The 19,724-nt window shown below is 38.6% G+C and overlaps 1 protein-coding gene across 10 annotated transcripts in view; it reads right to left on the bottom strand.

Moving 5' to 3' along the window:
• ARHGAP8 (Rho GTPase activating protein 8) overlaps nucleotides 1-19,724 on the bottom strand; it is a 103,760-nt gene that overhangs the window by 33,600 nt on the left and 50,436 nt on the right. For all 10 annotated transcript variants that reach the window (XM_068951447.1, XM_068951506.1, XM_068951524.1 and 7 more), the window contains 2 exons: nucleotides 18,822-18,932; nucleotides 8,586-8,659 (listed from right to left, as the gene is read on the bottom strand). In XM_068951447.1, the coding sequence (XP_068807548.1) occupies nucleotides 8,586-8,659; nucleotides 18,822-18,932 (185 nt within the window). The remainder of the gene's footprint in view (nucleotides 1-8,585; nucleotides 8,660-18,821; nucleotides 18,933-19,724) is intronic.

Raw genomic sequence — 19,724 nt, 5'->3', positions numbered from 1 at the left:
TGAGAACTTAACTGAGCAATTATTTAAATATGTCGGTATTCATAAATGAAAACAGGCAGGTACTTCATTCCACATTGAAATGAGATGGCTTTTACCACGGTAGACAAAATTTTACAGTGCAATGACACAACTGTGTCACATTCAGAATTAATAAATTGTTGCTAAAAATACTTATTTCTCTTCCACCCCTCTGATCTCTTGTCCCAGAGGAAAAACACAGAAAATCAAAACCAATAAAGATATATTAAAAACAACACATGCTGTCGCATTGCTGAAAACTTGTCAAAGAAAGAGAGATGAGAAAATTACATTCTTTTACTTTCAATCATCCTCGACTTGAAACTTGCTGGCATCACAAACCTTTGTTAATTTGTCTGCTTTAATAAGAGAAAGCAAAGAGCGAGCAACTGAATTCCTTCCGTCTCAATTTGAGTTTGGAAATGCATCTCTGACTACTAGTTCTACCAAGTCTCAGTAAGTATCTGTGTTGAATCAGTTTGCATTCTCATTAATACAGCTGATTTAGGGATCTTCTTGCAGATTAACTATTTCTGAAATTCCTTTTTAAAAATTAGAATTAATTTATTTTTACCATGAGGAGTGATGAGTTTATAGCATATTTAAAATGTCCATATTCATTGTATCATCTTAATTGTCCAAAGTGACAGCAATTGTGAAATTTTATGTATAAAATAAATTTGAGAGAATACAGTAGAAGACTGAGGAGGATATTACATAGCCTTTCTTTCCTTTGTAGTCTGTGCAATGAACACAGAACAAGTGAGTGTGGTGCCTGCAGTTTGTAAAGATGATTTTCATTGTAAGAAGGTACATGGAAAAACAAGAGCAGAGGGAAGGAAGAGAAGGTACAATTCCAGTCCTACTGAAAAACCAACCAGCACAGCAAGAACTCAGAACAGAGCATTCTCGACAGAACCAAAAGTGTATTTGTGGCCTTCTAGTTTTGAATGGCATAGACTAGCCTCTCAATTTGTGAATGAATATTCTCAGTTTACACTTGGCACCTCTGAACATCATTTATTTACAATGCCTGAGCACCAGAAAAAAAAAAAGTGCTTATTACAAGATTCATTTTTATTTGATGACACATGAACTAGGGCTGAGATTTATCTTGCCTCCGTGAACCCCAGACGAAAACATTCTCATGAAAACAGAATAAGTCAACAACTCAGAAACGCTTATATGGCCAATGTCAGGCTTTCTCTTTGTTGCGTTTTTAAAAGACATTTGATTGATTGCAAGAAGTGGAGGCCAGGAGGCAAATTCACTAAGCTTATTCAGAATGCATCACTATCCATCCCTATCCATTCCGACTATCACCACCAGGATGCATTCATCCACATTAAAAAATAGTACCAAAACTGCTCCCTCAGCAAGATTTGTAGTACTTCATGAAGGGGATGGGGAGAAAAGATTAACCGCTGTTTACCACTGCTTTTGCTACTGAACAGATAAAGGATAGAGTTGTCACTATAACCATACGACAGGATGTTTATTACTTTATCATTGAACTACTATCGCATGGTTATTACTGCTGCATTTACAAGTCTTAGTCATCATCCCAGACTCTCCTGTGGTACCACTAGACAACACGGAACAAAAAGTTTGCGCTGCAAAACACTTGTACTCAACAAAAGAGATGAGGTAAGAGAGAAAGTCTTACTAATGGGGACTACTATGTGATAATTTTCCTATAGGGTACAGTTATCTTCTCTATTTTATAACTTTGTAGTGCGACTCCTTCCCCATGAGTTTATTGGTCTATCCTATCACTTCTGAGCTGCTGTTGATCTCACATGGTCTCTTTAGCAATCAGTTCTCCTAAGTTCTCTCTCTGTGTGTAATTTTTTACAGCTGTTTCTTTATTTGCCCAGTCTCTTAAGAATACAAAACATTTTCAAATTTTGGAAATTTCTGTAACAATCCCAAGGGATTAGCTTTGTCTTTAAAAGTTTAAAACATGGACAAGTACACAACCAATAGCTTTTGAGGACACTCCCAATAAACATAAAATACATATAAAAAATAATAATTCTATCTATATATTTCAAATTGGTAATTTATATTTATAAAAACTAATACGTATTAACATTTGAGATTACGAGGTTACGAAGGGTCAGGCATGTTGCTGAAGCCTATCCGACATCTTGATGCAGGTCTCAATAGTGCAGTGCATATCCACCTTTATAATGAATCAATTAAAAATTCCCTTAAAAGCCCTCTTCTGACCTTCAGGTGTTTTCAGAGTTTACAAACAGAATACGGGTTTTCCTATACAACTTTTAGTATAGATTGTCTTGCTTTGTACACTCCAACTGTAGGACTGAGTTTTAAAACCAAGAGAGCATTCTGAATGCTCTCTTCTGTCAATGCTGATCTAAACAAACATCAAAACCCCTAACCACACACCACCTAGCTTTTAATTTATCACAGTGCGTTAAATATAGTACGTAACCTGCTTTTCTAGAGAAAGACATGCAAGTAAAAGACATGAAAGGAAACTTCTGCTGTGACATCTTACTAAATCCAAAAGCAGATGCGCGTTGCTACCCACTTTCTGAGTCCTAAAGCCTGCGATGCATATAACGCTACCACCGAGGCTGAAGCAGGTAGCCCGTGTCTGCTTGGCTCTGTCAGTATGGAGAACAACAGCAGCTCCAGCCATGCAGAAAGTTCAGTCTCTGAGTGTTATGGGAGTCATACACAAAGATGCATGCTCCATAGCATGGCATTACTTATATCCTTTGTTACCAAAACAATCTGTTAGAAGTGACAGCTCCCATTTACAGTCTCACTTCAGAATAAAATACTTTGCTGAGGACATGTGGGGACATATTAACCAGAGAAAGAAAATTACTACCTTGTGGCATAAGCTGGGCTTTTTTTTTTTTTTTTTGAGGAAAAGGGCCTGACAGCAAAGCATCAAGAGCATTACTACTAAAGGAATGACGCTAGGTTAGAAATACTTACGAATTGTTCTGACAAAAGAGTGAATTTTTAATTAACCAGGGTAATTTCTCACGGCATGGTAGAGATAAGGTAGTACACAAGTCTTATTTAGTGTGATGTCAAAGCCTTGTATTCATGAACCAGACAGATAAACAGGTTATGGTTTTGAGGTTGAACATAGAAAAAGAAACGCCTCTGGTTTGTGGATTAGCTCTATTCACAAATATGCTATCACAGAATCACAGAATCGTTTAGTTTGGAAGGGACCTCCGGAGATCATCTCGTCCAACCTCCCTGCTCAAGCAGGGACCTCTAGAGCATATTGCCCAGGATCACGTCCAGACGGGTTTTGAATATCTCCAGCGAAGGAGACGCCACTACCTCTCTGGGCAACCTGTTCCAATGCTCTGTCACCCTCACAGTGAAGAAGTTTTTCCTCAGGTTCAGATGGAACTTCCTGTGCTTCAGTTTCTGCCCGTTGCCTCTTGTCCTGTTGCTGGGCACCACGGAGAAGAGATTGGCCTCATCCTCTTGACACTCCCCCTTCAGATACTTGTACACATTGATGAGATCGCCTCTCAATCTTCTCTTCTCCCGGTTGAACAGGCCCAGCTCTTGCAGTCTTTCTTCAGAGGAGAGGTGCTCCAGCCCTCTAATCATCTTTGTAGCCCTCCACTGGACTCTCTCCAGTAGTGCCATGTTAAACCCATCCTTCCTCTTTTGCCTGTCTAAATCGCTAGCTGGGTTCAGGATGACACTGACACTTCTACTTGGAAATTAAGAGTACTCCCCTGTTTTGGTCCAAAAGATAGACTCCATGATGCAGCCTTAACGAGCTTATGATTTTGTCAGGCATTCAGAACTCACATTAGGAAACCAATTCTTCCCTGTGAAGGTCAGCAGGCACTGAAATTAAGCAGTTTTAAATTCAGTATTAAAAACATCTTTCATTCTAAAGTAGAGATAGAATGAAAGTCGTGAAATGCCCAATTTCTCTTCCTTTGTTGAAAAAATAACTTGAAAATTATTATAAAATATTAACAAACTTAGTTTATCATACTTATTGTAATAGTTGGAGACAGCAGCCAGTAATAGTTCTCATTTCGACTATAGAAATAGATGTTCAAGAATCTCTGTTTATGGCAGATTCTTTAGTCTCTGTTAAGATGCTGGGTGACTTAATAACTGGATCTGGTTAGAAGATGTCTTGCTCAGCAATAGCTATCTAACTATGCAGTTGGGTAAATATATGAGGAGAAAATCAGCACTCACTATCACAATGTTAATTTGGCTTTTTGGGACAAGAGCACATTTGTTGTCTTCAGAGTCCAATAAATAACTGGGTACAAAGAGGAGAGTTTTGGCACATTTGTACAGATCAAAATGCCTCCACACTGGGAGGAACACTTGTGGCACATGCAAATAACATTGTCTGAAACTGAGGCAGAAAATGTAAATATCAGGGAGGAAAAACATGACATGCAGCAACCTGCCAAAGGCATTGGAGCCACTAAGATGAAAAAGGCTAGCTAACATTGCAGATCGAACGTTTCCTTAGTGTGGTAGAATACTACTGCAGGATGGTGCTGAGCTTGAGTACCACCACAGCTCCTGCATCAGATTTGTTTAAGAAATAAAAACTTGAGTAGAACAGAATGGAGGTAGGAATGTTAGAGAGAGACTGATGTTTTAAGAAATCTTAACCTGGTTGATGAAACAGGACTTTGCAGAACGCTTGTAATCTAAGTCAGAGTTTCAGAAACTGACTTCAGGTATGCAGATGTGAAAAGGCAGCAACAGGAAGAAAGAGTGGAAAAACTGCGCTAGGATAAAAACAAAAAATGACAACAACAACAAAATAAGCAAGCAAACAAAAGAACACCCAACCCCCTGCTAATTCTACGAGGACAAAAAACCGTGCCAAAATCAAAAGGAATGGGGTAACGACAGTGAATCTTTGTCACTTCCGAAAGACGAACTGAAGTTTTCACTGTACTCACAATCGCGTCTGGAGCGCAAAGAACACTGCCAGTCAGCCTCCTCGGGCTGTCAGCACTGGAACCGACACTCACTGAAGTTGATGGCAGGACTGAGATATTCCAGATTGAGATAAAGAGTTAAAATCATAGCAGACAGCAGGTACAACAGATACCTGCACACTTATAATCAAGTGCAAAAAAAAAGCATGTCTGTCACCTCTTGGTTAACAGCCTTGGCATGGCAGGTACTTGGCTTTCAACTATCAGCTGGCTGAGGATGTCAGAAAATCCTCTACCTGACAAGCCATCTTGCCTTAGAAATCTGGTTTGTGGAGATCTCCTTATGATAGGGAATATGTCAGCTCTGAACAAATTTGTGCTTGGTTGGAAAATAACATCACTGGCAGAATCCATGCCGTTCATTCTTTGAGGCACGTAAAGACAAAGAGCTGGGGAAAAAATGAGATTGCCCAGCTAGCAAGCGCGTGGCTAGACTGTGCATCAGTGGCCAGAATCACCATGCCACTGACTTGCATATATCCACAGACTAGGACAAGTGCTTCTGTTCAGAAGTATCGTAACACTTCCTCAGAGGCTATCCTTTACAGACTGTGCCAATACTGCGCTGAACAGATATATTTTTAGCCAAAAAAGAAAAAAATTAAGTCTGGAGAAAAACCAAGGAGGATGATTGCTTTCAGAATAACAAATATTTCATCTAGTAGAAATTCTGCAATGACAAGGTTGAAAGAACCCTTTCTTTCATCACAACCATGAAAACTGAAACTTGTTTTTTCCATATTGCACAGTTCATTTTGTTGCTTCAGAAAACTGTGGGTATCTGAGCTGGACTCCACAATTGGCGAGAGGTAAGAGTACGGGACTGGTGCAATAGTGATGAGACAAAACAACAAGAAAGAACAAAAACATGATATGTAGGAGCTTTTGTGTCAAACCAGTACACGAAATTACTAGTGAAACATCAGTCACCAGCAAAATATGATAATGACCACACAATACTGATTTCTTTAAAATCTTTAAAGGGGTCCAGGGAAGTGCCGCAACCTCCTCCCCCCACCAGGTATAAATCAATTAACGTTTTTAGTGACTATATTTTTGCTCAGTTTCTAAATAGAAACAGCTCTGAGAAGTAATGACACTAGTGCACATGCATCCTTGGTTTAGCTCTCTGACTCCAGTGGATTAGTAAGGCAGAGGTATTTGCCTGTTAAGATGAGCTAAAGATATGCAAGGATGATTGTTTCATAACAATTTAAGACATGAAAAAGTCTAGCTTTCATCTGCAGATGGGGCATGCACTGATACACTACACAACCTGTAATTATCCACTTACAATTATAATTACAGAGATTGTCTCAAGCCGCCAGTCACTTGCCTTAAACATTCTTAGTAGTGAACAATTTACATTCCCTGTATCCTGCCATAAGATATTTGATACATACTACACCGGCAAAGCTTTCATCTTTAACACTAGTCTGGAAACAGCACATCCAAACAGCATTAAGAGCTTGAGTGAAGTCCTCACTTTTGACCTTCAACTTTCGGCCTTCAGTAAAGTCTATTAAGGACTCTTCCTCTACTGCAGATCAGTAGATATTGTAATAGCAGAACTGGCCCCACTCCAACGCTTGGCCTCTGGTTGCTGCAGGTATTTGGAAGATAAATCAGCAATTTCATGAGGAAAAGGAGCCAACTGTTCGGTACACAAGCACCCTTATGGATGCTATGTTCCACTGCTTGCCAATTGTCAGCAGGTATCTGCTGACTGATTCTCATTCCCTTATGCAGATCACGAATTAGTTTCGCTCAAGGTACAAAACACAAGTAGGAATAAAATGGGCAGCTATTTAATGTTCTTATTTAATATGGGATAAACTGAAATATGAAGGAGCATAGCCTAGCAATGAGGGCAAGACACTAAGGGTCTGTTCTGCCACCAGTTAAATCAATATGATCTTGCACTGACTTAAATTAAGCCAGGATTTCTCTTGACAATCAGCACTAGAGGTGAAACGCAGTGGTTTTCTTCCCCTCCCAGTCAGGCTTTTTTCTTCACGCACGTGAGGCCTATCTGTACGCGTTTTAAAAAGTTTGAAATTTCTCACTGAGGGCTCAGATAAACTCAAACTCAAACCAAGCCCTGGTGGCAGTAGTTAAAAAGAACAGAGAGGAATGATGCATATATACGAATTCTGAAAGCAAAACTCACCTTGCTCAGAATGACAGCTCAAAGATAGAAATTAAGAATCAGGATTTTTCTGGGATATCTGTTTTGGGTAAGCCTCTCTACAGAAGGATGAATTTTATTCAAAATATATATATTATATTCTTTATTTTTGTGCTGTCAATACAAAAAGCTTTTGAAATAAGGAAAATCTTAGATAAAATGATCCTATTTAACAGTAAAATACAGATCTAAGCCTGTTTTTTTTTTGTCTTAACCAAAATCATGCCCATCTTCCAAATCTGTTCAAACGCTACTCAAACTTGGTAAAAACTAATGACAAATTGAAGTCCAGGTGATGTTTCCTTTTCTGAAACAAGTGAACCAAACACATTTTGATTTTCTTCATTTGCCTCTATAGAGGCACCTATTAAAATTTTATACCCTTCTTTTCAGAGATCATTGGTATCATTCCCAGTTCTACCACTGTGTAACTTTGTGCCATTCATATAACTGTGCTATGCTGTTTCTGCTCTGTCACCTGTCAGATAAGCGTCACTTAGCTTATAGATTCATTGATACTGTGAGGTTTAGTGAACATTTGTGAAACACTGAGATCTTGGAACACAAAAAGCTATGGAAATGTTATTGTCATTGCCTTAAAAAATTAAGACTGAAAATGTGCAATTGCATTATACTGGGGAAATAACAGGTATCAGGTTGTGGTTCTCAAGACTACAACCTCCTCTCTGACTTTCCCCCTGCATGCACCTTCTTCCCTATGCAGGGAATACTGCGTACTAGGCCTGGAGATAGCCCCTGATACTTCCTCCTTAGTGTTGGTCAGGTATGCGCTGGGGAGCCCAGCAGTACAGCCAGCTGCCTCCAAATGTGGAACTTTGTAATCTGTATCTCTGTATACTCCAATTATAGCTATGAACTGCAGTCAAAGGCCCTTTGACTGCGTAACACTAAAAATATTTTGTGGAGAGAGGACTTCATGCTTATGCCTGCAAAAGAAGTTTTTTCAATGAGTTTTTATGGCCACTGGCTCTATAAAAACAGAACTTCTCATTGATTTTTCACTGGGAGTTCTAATTAAAATCAACAATATAATATAGGTTGAAGAAAAGACATATTTTCTCACTTGCCATTCCCTAATCTAATCCTCAGGATGAAAAGTACCCCCTCCAGGGGGCAATGATCTGATAATAAAATCTTCCCTATTCATCAAAGCTCTCAAGGTAGTGCCCATTTCCCACTCAAGTTTTCAGGATTTGAACATATGCTTCAAATTTAGGATGTTTCTATAAACTTCGCTGAATTAGGCACAGATAGTTATATGGTTTCATACTGTTGTCCTGATTCTGAAAGACAAATTTCCCACACACCCAAAAACAAAACAAAACAAAAAAAAATCCCTTCTCTCCACCAAAAAAAAAAAACCTCACCTTTTCTTTTTAGGTAGGACACAGTTTGCTTCAGCACTGGTGGGATTAGTTCGCCTTTATTTTTGTCCTTGATACTGTTAGAGGCAAAAAAAGAAACAACAGCATTTAAATGATACTTACAGACAAAAAGCCAAACCCAAAATCAAAACAGAGCAGTTTCAACAAAAAACCCGAAGGATACCTGAAAGCATACATTTAATTCCACAAATTAAGGAGCCTGTACCTTGGTGCCTGCGTCAAGCACAAGGGTTCTCCACCATTACAAAAGGCCCTGAACAAGCCATTGAAACAGGTGACTTGAAGTCCTATTCAGGCAGTCATTCCGAAATGCTTTCTTTTCCCTCGAAAAGCTGTATAACTTCAATGGGGATGCGTAATAAGTAAGTGCTATTTACTACACTGAAACAGAGTCAGGGACAAAGCAAGACAATGGTGTTCTGGGCTAACTTTGCCCCCACTTGAGATTGTTTTTGCTCTAGTTTTGTTCCTGGAGATTGGCACGTCCCAGCAGGGCTGCTTTTAACAACGATGCAGTGACGACAACGGTGATGGTTTCGATTAATTTGGTTGTACGTTGTCATCAGTGGAACGTGGTTTTAAGGCAGCTTAGAGGTAGGCAAGGAAGGAGTTTGCAACGAATGTTTTATAATAACTCTTGATGAAGGGATCCTGCAAGTTTGGGAGCCTTTTATCATGCAGATTTTTCTTTGTCATTTGTCTCTTTTTAAGCCACTGTGTATGTAGAATTAAAAGGATATTGTACTATTTATTTTGAGGGCAAAGTGATGCAGTGAGATTGAGTTTATTAAAGCTTTGAATGACTCCCATGAAATGAGATTTCTTTTTCTTTCATGAGTGAGCAGTTGAGGCAAAAATCGAAGACAGCGTTTTCTTGATCTAGACAGCACAGAAAATTCTGCAATTATCTTCCTTATTTAAAAAAAAAATGGCTTTGGTATTTTCAAAGTATAACCAAAAAAAGATGGTCAGTATCTGCTGAGTATTCCGCTCCATTCTTACAGTAAGCAACAGCAAAATAAAGAACCAATCCCAGATTTTAAAGTATACTTAAAATATATTTTTGTACAATTTTCTGTTTGACATTTAAAAGGTGATCAGCTTTACTGCCAAACTATAAAGCATCCACACAAAAGAACAGAGATCTGTTATGTATTATAAGAGACTGCAATTGCTGCAGCTCATCACCAGAAAATGAGATGTTTATACATGTACACACAACATCTAAATATACCCTCAACCTAGTGCTGTTAGTTGACGTTATGCCCGTAGATGAGAATGAATCTTAAGAGTCTTTCTTTTTAAAGTACAGTGATTTCTTTTGTTTCTGCCTAGACTTGCTTATTATTTTATTAGTATAAAAGAGCCAATAATAATTGAGGTGTATTTGATATGACTGTTAAAACATTGTTGAGTGGAATGGTCAATCCAGTATTTGATTTTATATTTACATTACACATAAAAACACACTTTAAAATAACTGGTACAGCAACAAAATTCAGCATGAAAGGGTGGAGAAATTGCTAAAATTAAATCCTCCCACTGCCTGCCACATATGCTTTCCCTATGCCTATTAAGTGTGTTAGAAGAAGATCTGTAGACTGCCTAGTTTTGGATCCCCAAGTTTAGGAGGTTGGTTACCCCAGGCTTTATATATGGGGGTGGTGGGTGAGTTCCTCCAAAGTGAAGACTCGGAACCCTGACTTCAGCGCTGAATTATCGTGTGGATTTGCCTCTGTTACTCCATTAACTGACAGGGGAACAAACTCCACACTATTCAGTTATTCAGCTGTCAAACATTTTGATCTCATTCATCACTCCAGGGACAAATCAAAGCTGAGCAGAGTCATTTCTCCCCATTAGTTTCTTCTCCCATCCAGTCCTATTCTTCCTCCTTCCCATTTTCACCATTCAATCTCATTCCTGGCATGCATGTTTGTGAATATGTTTTTCAGGTTCTCTTGTACAGTACTTTTTCCCTCTAGTATGCATATTTTGTGTGTCACTTCCATGGTAGTAACCTTTGTGTTATATAAAGCCATGCAACTTGTCACATGATTGCTAGATACTATAGTATTGCTATAGTATTGCTAGTATCTAACAAGAACTGAGTAGGAAAGAGGAATTTTCTTTGATGTAGATAGACATTGGAATTTTGTTACAGAATACAATTCACTTTCACGTACCATGTTCACAACATGACAGTTTTACACATTTGACCAAATAAATACGTAACACACTGGCAGGAAGAAAAAAAAAATCAACAGCAAGGAACAAGTTTTATTCAGATAATCCTAAAGTATGAACTTTACATCAGTAATTCTCATCATTTGCTGCTGCTTGCAGGTTTGATTTTAAGATCTAATGATGCAACTGCTTGTCCTCACACATTGGCAAGGCACCACTAATTTCAATACAAAACAGTATCAAACTTGCTAGAGTAATCATTCATTGCAGCATCAAAATAACATGCTAATGATCAGAAGAAAGATTTATGACCTGACTTGTAAGACAAAGTCCAACCTCAATCATCTTCATCATCACAGATATCTATGAGAGCTAACCCAGGGCCATAAGTGTTACATGAAAAAACTTACACAACTGAGATTGCCATGACTTGAAATGCTACCAGGACAAAGTCTATGACTAGTCCTCAGAGCAGCATCCTTTTCTTTACCACAGTGACAAGTAGGTACCTCAGTAAGGTATCTCTCCCAACAGTAAAATTTTCCCAAACTCATCAGGAGATGCACTCTGTCACTCCTAAAGCACCAAGTCCCTGCTGCTCCTTTGTGCTTCAACATTACCTTCAACAGTCTTACAATGGTTTCACGTATGCTGGTGGCAAAGTAGTGCTGAAAGTCAGTGCTAGTGTTACCACCAGGCAGGAGCTGTGCAGCGCTCTCAAAACAGCTCTGAGACCTGGGCCGTTCTCCCCTTCCCTCGACTTCCATTTAAAACTTTGAGAGAAAAAGTTAACAAGCAACTTGACTGCAATACCCTGAGCTCTCATACCAGCCCCTGCAAAAGTTGTCCACAGCAACAGCAAAAGGAACACAGCCACGCAGACACAAAAAAATACATGAACCACATGCAGCATTCTGAAAGTTTTTTCCTGTATATGAATTATTTGCTCTCACAGGAGATCAGTGCTGTATAATAACCCTGCTGCACAAAATGGAACAGCACAGGCAATGATTGTGCAGCCTTGCTAGTAAATCGGCCCTGCTAATAGACCATATCAGGAAGGAAGTTCCAGGGGTTCTTTGCACAGCATGCAAAGTTGAAATCCTCAGTGAAAGGATATCCCCCAGAGAGGGACCAAACAAGAAAAGTGGGAGGGAGATGAAGTCAATATTTCTGTTTGGGATACCAGTGAGGAAAAGCTTGCAGCAAATCAAGGCAAGGAAAAAAATATTTATTATAGCCTTTCCAATAGGAGAGTTATGACACACTCCTTGTGTGTCAAATGATTTTGTTTCATGTATTCAAATCAGTACCCTAAACGTTTAGGGCAACTTTTATTAAAATTAGTGGAAAGACTAATTCACTTAAATGGGAACATCATCAAGACTTTAATTTGCTTGGAAGCTGTTACATCTTTATTATTGACAATTTAAGCTCATGGAACCCATTCCCAGTCTCTCTGAAGTTGCACTGATTGTTTTTGCTTTCTTACAGCTGCTCACTCCAGAGGCACCAAATAGCAACCCAGCAGCTTTTTATAAGTGTTTTCTAATTATTATTGTTACCCATAAATGTGTTTCCCCATTTCAGCGTATAAATAGCAAACTGATTATTTGTAACACTTGCTCCTGCTGAGCACTAGTTTATCTGTCAGAGAGGTGAGACAAATAACTGGGCTATAAGTTAGAATAATAAAATCTACACATCATTTTTCTGTTTCTAGGAAAAAAAAAAAGATACAGTTTCTGCAGATCTACCATTTTCCACAGGATTCCTGTTCCCCTTGAAGGACAGCTTCCATTCCAGGTACATGAAAGAGGTCTTTAAGATAAATGGTATTTTAAAATAGAGTATAATATTCACTGTAAGGCACGTGCAGAGGTTTGTTCCATTTTCCCAGCACTGAGGAAAACAGAGATGCATATTTTCACAGTATTTCACAATGTGGGTCACAGTGTTCAGTTTACAGGACCTAAGGTGATGGAAAATGATAGGGACATTACCTCACCTAATGTAAATCAGACCAGCTCAGAGGAAAATGAAATTGCACCTCTACTCTCTATTTGAGGATCCTGTCGAGTAATCTGCATTTTTCTTTCCTTGTTTGGAATGGTGTGATGAGCAGCTGTGCTTTATGACGGACAATGCAAACTGACATTGGAGATCAGGCACTACTCCAGGCAATTTGAAATGAGAGATCTCTTACACTTCCTGCTTAAGAGACAACAGCAAAGCAGAGTATTTCAACGCACAGTACAGCTTTCTATAACTGATTCCTGTACATGAATAGTATAATACAACAATACGTCAGATTCAAAAGGGATCCATTCCAACAAACACAGTAGCCAAGAATACTCCTCCTCACTGTAGAGCACATGATTAGTTACTGCAATATGTTACATATCCAGTGACTCATTTCTAGACTATGGACAGTTATCACTAAAGGCCTTTACACATTGTTCTGAAGTGTTATTAAGTATTCTTGGCTGATAATCTTTCTCTCTCTCTCTCTCTCTCTTTCTTCCTCTCCTTTTCATTTTTCCCCACTGAGACATGCTGAGATTTGGTTTAGAATATATTCTTTTTCCCTGGTCACACATGCACAGCATGCGCAAGCAGAAAGATTATGACCAAAAAGAAAGCACCCTGAAACATCTCAGATAACAATTCAACAAGCAAAAGCTGTACAGTTGTTGCAATTTCTGTGCATTTTTCTCTGTCCCCTCTCCCCATCCATGGCAATAGCTAGAAAAACAAAACATTTCTTGTCTTCTCTCAAAAGATATTTAACTTTAGATTTTAAAACCAATTGGAGAAAATAGAACAATGTCAATAGCTAGTCAAGGTCAGCTCTGTGCTGGAGCTCAGCTGTAGTGTTCCTTGATTACAAAGGCAAATAGAGGAGAGCAACAGGGGTTCATAGCAGCTTGCAAAGCATACAACAGAAAAATATGATGCAGCTTGGCTCATACAGTCAATTATTAATTCCTTTACAGTGATGCAAATGTGGGCATCTTCATTCATGCATGTTCACTGTATTCATCTAATCACTATAAGCAGAGTGTGCCCTAATTTTTTCTTGCCTTTTTAAACATAAAATATTTACTAATGCCTTTTAGAATGAAAACCCTGTTTTTGCACCCTGACACACAGCAAGGATATATTATATATAGCAAGGTTATATTCTCAGTAGCTCATTTCTACTGCTTCTACATTTCATATGTGAAAATGGCATTAGTGAATGAAGAGAAAAATAACCTTGCTACATAAATGCAATATATGAACTTTGAAACATCTAGATTTACAGAAATGATAGTTACTGGTAAGTAACAGAAAGTCATTTTCATGTACCCTGTAGTACTCTGTCTCCAGTCGCTAGAAGCTAGGACATTATACCAGAGCAAGTATCACTATACACTTGCCCTGTTCTAATACTGCTCCTTAGGCATCTGCTATTGCGCACTGTTGAAGAAAAGGACACAAGACTTGATAAACCTTTAAACTAGCTCATCGTGATTGTTATTCTGCCCACTCTGGCTGTGCATAAGGAACTTGAATCAGCAAGACAAATAAGGACATGATAAACTTCAAATATGTGAACTATCCCACCCACTTTGAGCTACACATTCTTAAGTGTTTGTCAAATTGGAGCATGGATTCCTATTAAATTCTGATTGAAAAAATAAGACTTCCCAGGAGGACTTCCCAGGACTTCCCTGTCTAATAGATTATGAAGCTAAGCACTAGTCTCAGTTGGATTATTTTACATGTTTAAGAAAATCACATTGTTTTTAACACAATTTCAAACCTTAAAGGTGTTTTAGGCCACTGAAACAGGTGGAATTTGGATCAGAAATTCCACAGAAAGATCGCTGTTCAGCAGCTGTGGGGGTCTGCTCCGTACACGGAGGCATAAAGAAATAAATAGGGAGAGGGACAATCTTTTTAAGTCCCTCACACTCTGTTCTACAGAAATTCTACAAGTCATCTCTGGGTGATTTAATTGCCTTTATTAAGTTGATTTATTATTGTTTGCATTACAGTAGCTTCAGTGAAAAATTCAGGACCATTTGATACTAGATTTGAGTTCTAGCTGCAAAGACCAAATAACTGAGCCCTCATTTTATGGAAGCTCACATTGACAAAGGTTTCCACTTTACGTCCGCGCCTACTGCAAAGTACATGCTTAAATTCCAGAGAAGTACATTTAACTAAAGCTGGATGGACACTTAAGATCTTAGATGAATGACAATGTGAACACCTTGCTCAGGATCACATATGTGTGTGTGACACAGTCCAGAACAGAACTCAGATCTCCTGAATCCCAGTCTCATATCCTTACTGTCCTGCTCTTCTGGAAGATGGAAGATTCAAACATACTGTGTAGGAATATTTCCAAGTTTGAGAGGGTGGGGTTAATTATACTAAACATTTTCCTTTAAAAATAGCACAAGACTCTAGCTTCCTGCACAAGACTCTAGCTTCCTTCACAGGTCCCTGTTAATAGGCATTTGCAAGATCAGAGCCATAGGCAGATCCTAACTCCTGGGAAGAACCACCTAAAGTACCTTCCTTTCTATGTGTATAGCATGCAGTTGATCTATGCTGCACATAAAACATAGTGCATGCAAAATGTAAAAAGAAAGATATGACCATCCAAACTCTCCTCTGAACTTTAGTCAGAGCTCCCGTCTACAGCTCCATTTATTTTCCTGCACCATACAACAGCAACATCTTGATTCATAGAAAAACACTTTTAAATAAAGTCTAATTTCTAAAGCTCTCTCTGCACTTACATACATAAAATAACAGACAGACATAAAAACTAGTATACATTATTTTTAAAAACTCTCTGAAAATGTCTAAAATAGATGTTTTAAATTATGGGACACAAATGACATACCTTCAGAGTATGCTGCTATATAAAGCTTTTACACTCACATGGTTGGAATGACCAAATAACTTCTGCTTATACTCCTCATGAATAATATTAACTGCTAACTATGGCCAAAACCGCACAAATATCATCCCATATTCCTTCAATGGTACCTACATATTTAGACATGGATTTTCTTCCTCTCTGCACAATCACCTCAGGGAGTAAATATAAAAATCATTTTGCTCTTTAAAGAGATAAAAGTCATTTTAGTGCTTGGTGGTTCCCCCTCCCCATCCCCCCTCAAGAGGTTAAGGTGACATTGAGAGGTTAAAGAGATCAAATGCAACCATTTTAAATTCAGATATAGGACCCTGAGCTGCTGAGGGTAACATAAGAATGAAAAGCTTTGAACTAACCTGATAATAATCTCTTCACCTCACATAAATTAAACCCAATTCAGTACAGATGATATTTCAAAAAACTATACCCTCAGCTCTCATAGACTTTCCATGATTTTTAAATGTCCAACTGCCTTATGTTGTTTTGAAAATCTCACCCTACAAGGTTAAAAACGTCTATGTGACTTAACAGATCCCTCTAAGAGGAAGCACTCGTCCCAGACGGCCATTTATCCATGTTTAGATGAAAACTTCCTTCTAGGTTTGTTTCTCTGCCCTAACAAAACAGGTTTTTCCCCCTGCCCAGTGAGACAAAAGTGAGGGGTCTTTGAAGCAATGTTTGTCACTTCTGCTGTTCTAGTTTTTAAGTACATCTCTGGAAACCAAATGCATTAACAAATATACACTTGAGGGAAAAGTTAAATGAGAAAGCGTTTCCTGAGAATGCACTGCCTTTGCTTTTAGGGTATGAGTAAAGATCTTTTAGGTAGGAGTATGGGTTGACCACAATCTGCCACCAGAAGCCACTGGGGGACGGACCATTATTACACATGATCATATTGATCATACTACATATGATCAAAACTAGGCCATCTATGAGGGCTTTGGTTAAATCCCATTCACCATCCTTTTACAGACTGGATAAAAATCGTCATCCCAGAAGCATTAAAACCGAAGCAGCCTCAGGCCTACAGGTCTTCTTGTTTTGTTTCTTTTCCTTAAACTAGAGGAAAAATCTCCACAGAGAAATAGTCTTCTAACGAGAACAGCTTTCTCTCAGTAGCATCTCTGATAATACTAGTTTTACTTTACTGTAACAAAATACACAGCACATAGTACAAACATTCCCACAAAACTCTACAAAATAAAATCAGGGTCTCCCTGTATCACACATCAGAAAATGGAAAGAACCTCACCTAGGTGAAGACTTCAGACCTGCTTCCTTGCTAGACAGGTGTGAGATGATTGACATTTTGCCATTACAGGCTATAGACATCATAAAAAGAGAGGGAATTAGCAAAAGCAGTTCACTCATCAAGTTAAAAATTTATACTTTCTCGGTTCAGATTTTAGAAGTTCTCAACACACGTCATTCTCCTCCATTATCTTTGTCTTTCCTCATAAATACAATCTAAATTAACTCATTTATTTCTCATTTAAAAGTTTTCGGGGATTTATTTTGACTTTTATATGGTGACAGAGCACCAGCTCTCCTGCAAGAGGGATTTTGGATAACGCTGGGCAAATAATGAACGCGTATCCTTGCGTGCTTGAATTTTAGACATGTGAGCGCTCTGAACTTACACATGGGTGGCATTAGTTCAGAATCTCCTCAGGGAAACTAAGGCACACAGCAAGGATATTGTTTGCTCATGGTAACACAGTTGGAAAGCAGCAGGGCTGGGAAAGGTAGGCAATACCCTCAGCACATGCAGCCCAGTGAAAAACACTGTTCAGAGACAGTCAGAGAAATAAAAGATCACTAACCGGCGCTAAGAGTGGCACACAACATGCTGCCTCATTGCCTAAGTCTCTGAGAGGTTAGAGCTGCTTGGGCAGCAAGGCTTGGCTTGAGGCAAGTGCTCTGATGCCTGCAAATGGGTCCATCTTTATTACTGAAGCTGTGGCATAAAACGCTGTCCTTCTTAATGACCCAATAGAGACCACCTAAAAGATATTTTGTGAATTAGGAAAGTGAGTTAGCCATGTTTCAAGTGTTAGGTTGAACTCTACAGAGGTATCATAAAAGTTAATGTCATAGTAGCTCTTGCACAATAGATATTGATTGTTCTAATTTCAGGCCTTCTAGAGAGGACTGATGTTACACATTTAACCAAGGGAAAATTTTATTTTATATCTCATTTACAGCTGAATCATTAGAACCAGAAAAGTGGAGTGGGAGGGGATTCAGCAAATGCCCATGTATCAAGTAGGCTTCATTTTTAACACAGATAAAATTGTCTTTGCTGAATGTGAACAGTATTCTTCAACTGCTTTTGGGCAGGATGACCTAGCAAGATAGAGTTTTCCGTAGCTCTTTGACAAAAACGACTAAGCATGGGAAGCTAAAAGTTTTTTGTTATTGCTGTTGTAGAGCTTTTGGGGGGTTTATTTATTTTTTAAACCAAAATTGAATCTTGCAAGTACTACTGCAATTCCATTCCTCCTGTAAATTAAATCATTTTTTATACCACATACAGTGCTGTAACGTATGTAAACAGCTGTCAGGGCATTTCTGGAATAGAGTGTTATTTTATTCATTTCATAAAACACTGATCAGAACAACATGTGAGCAGCAAAGCAACAATATATACAGGCTCAAACATCCATTTTGGCTTTATGCAGCCATTTTGGAGCCTGAAACTTTGTCATGGCTTTGCTACACACTGTCTAAACGCCACCAAAACACTTTCATACTTGCCAGCATCCATCAGCAACAGATTATTTCAGGGCTCTGTCACATACGGGCAAAAATTCTGTCCACTGGGAGGATTTCGCAGTCCTGCTAGCAGTAAGTACTATGAAGATACTGTAAACATGAAGACCAAACAGGTCATGGGGACTGAGAGACCTGTCTTGAATTCATAAAAGCTACTATCTAGCCCCATAGTTTTATAGCTTTCAAAGAGAATGACAGAAACTAAACATATACTAAGAAAACTTGTGCAGACTTTGTGTCCAGTCAAAACTGCACATTACAGAAGGCTACAGGATGAAGCGGAGAGGTACCACTTTACAAATCTCATAGCTTACTATTGCAGGCTGACCCCAAATTGCTGGGTAGGTAGAGGTGGTCTTGGTGGAGGAATCTTCACCACAGGTGGCAGTTTTCCCTTCTGTTTCCCCTGAAGATTTTCATCATGTCTGCAAAAATCAAGAAATCATTGATTTTCTGTGCATCACAGCTAGCTGACAAACTACGTATGAACATCCACCAGTATTGATCACGATGCTGATCTTCTGACAACAAATATTCTGCAGGTCCTAGAGAACCTGCATTTGATTTGAATCAAATCAAATTGTGAAATTTTTAAGTAGTGTTTGTGGGAGAATACTTAAGCAAGACACAGAAGAGCTCTTTTGCTTCAGCCAGTGGAGCACAGTGATAAACGCGTCCAAAAAATAGGAGCATGCTATAATTTAAAAGCAAAAGTCAAGCCTATTTGCTACTCAAAACACAACTCCTCTTTCTGCCCGCAGTACATTTTATAAACCTTAGAGCTGTAAAGTATTTTCTGTTATTCCACATTTACACAAAAGGTGTGTAAAAACCCACCAGGCATCAGTAACAGTCATAATCAAAGCTTCCAGTTACTTTCGTTCAGTAATGACATAAAATCACTTCCTGTCAGTACATCAAAGCATTGCCACGTAAAGCACTGCATCAGGAAGACTGTTACTGATACCTATACTGGCATTTGACAATTCCAGCCCTGTGCATTTCTTTTTCTCTCCCATCCCTTCTCCAACATCCCTCCCTAACACACATATACACATATAAAAGTCATACACAATATAAAAGTCATGGATCTGCTAACAAAAGACATATCCATAAAATTTAAACACTGTGCTGATTGCAAATGCTCTTAACAAAAGAAAGTCACTTGATCTGTTATAATACACAAGTAAATAGGTCAGGAGCATATTTTTGTCCAT

Source organism: Struthio camelus, chromosome 1, assembly GCF_040807025.1.
Source record: "Struthio camelus isolate bStrCam1 chromosome 1, bStrCam1.hap1, whole genome shotgun sequence".
Taxonomy (NCBI): Eukaryota; Metazoa; Chordata; class Aves; order Struthioniformes; family Struthionidae; genus Struthio; species Struthio camelus.
This window is presented reverse-complemented; position numbering and strand designations above follow the sequence as displayed.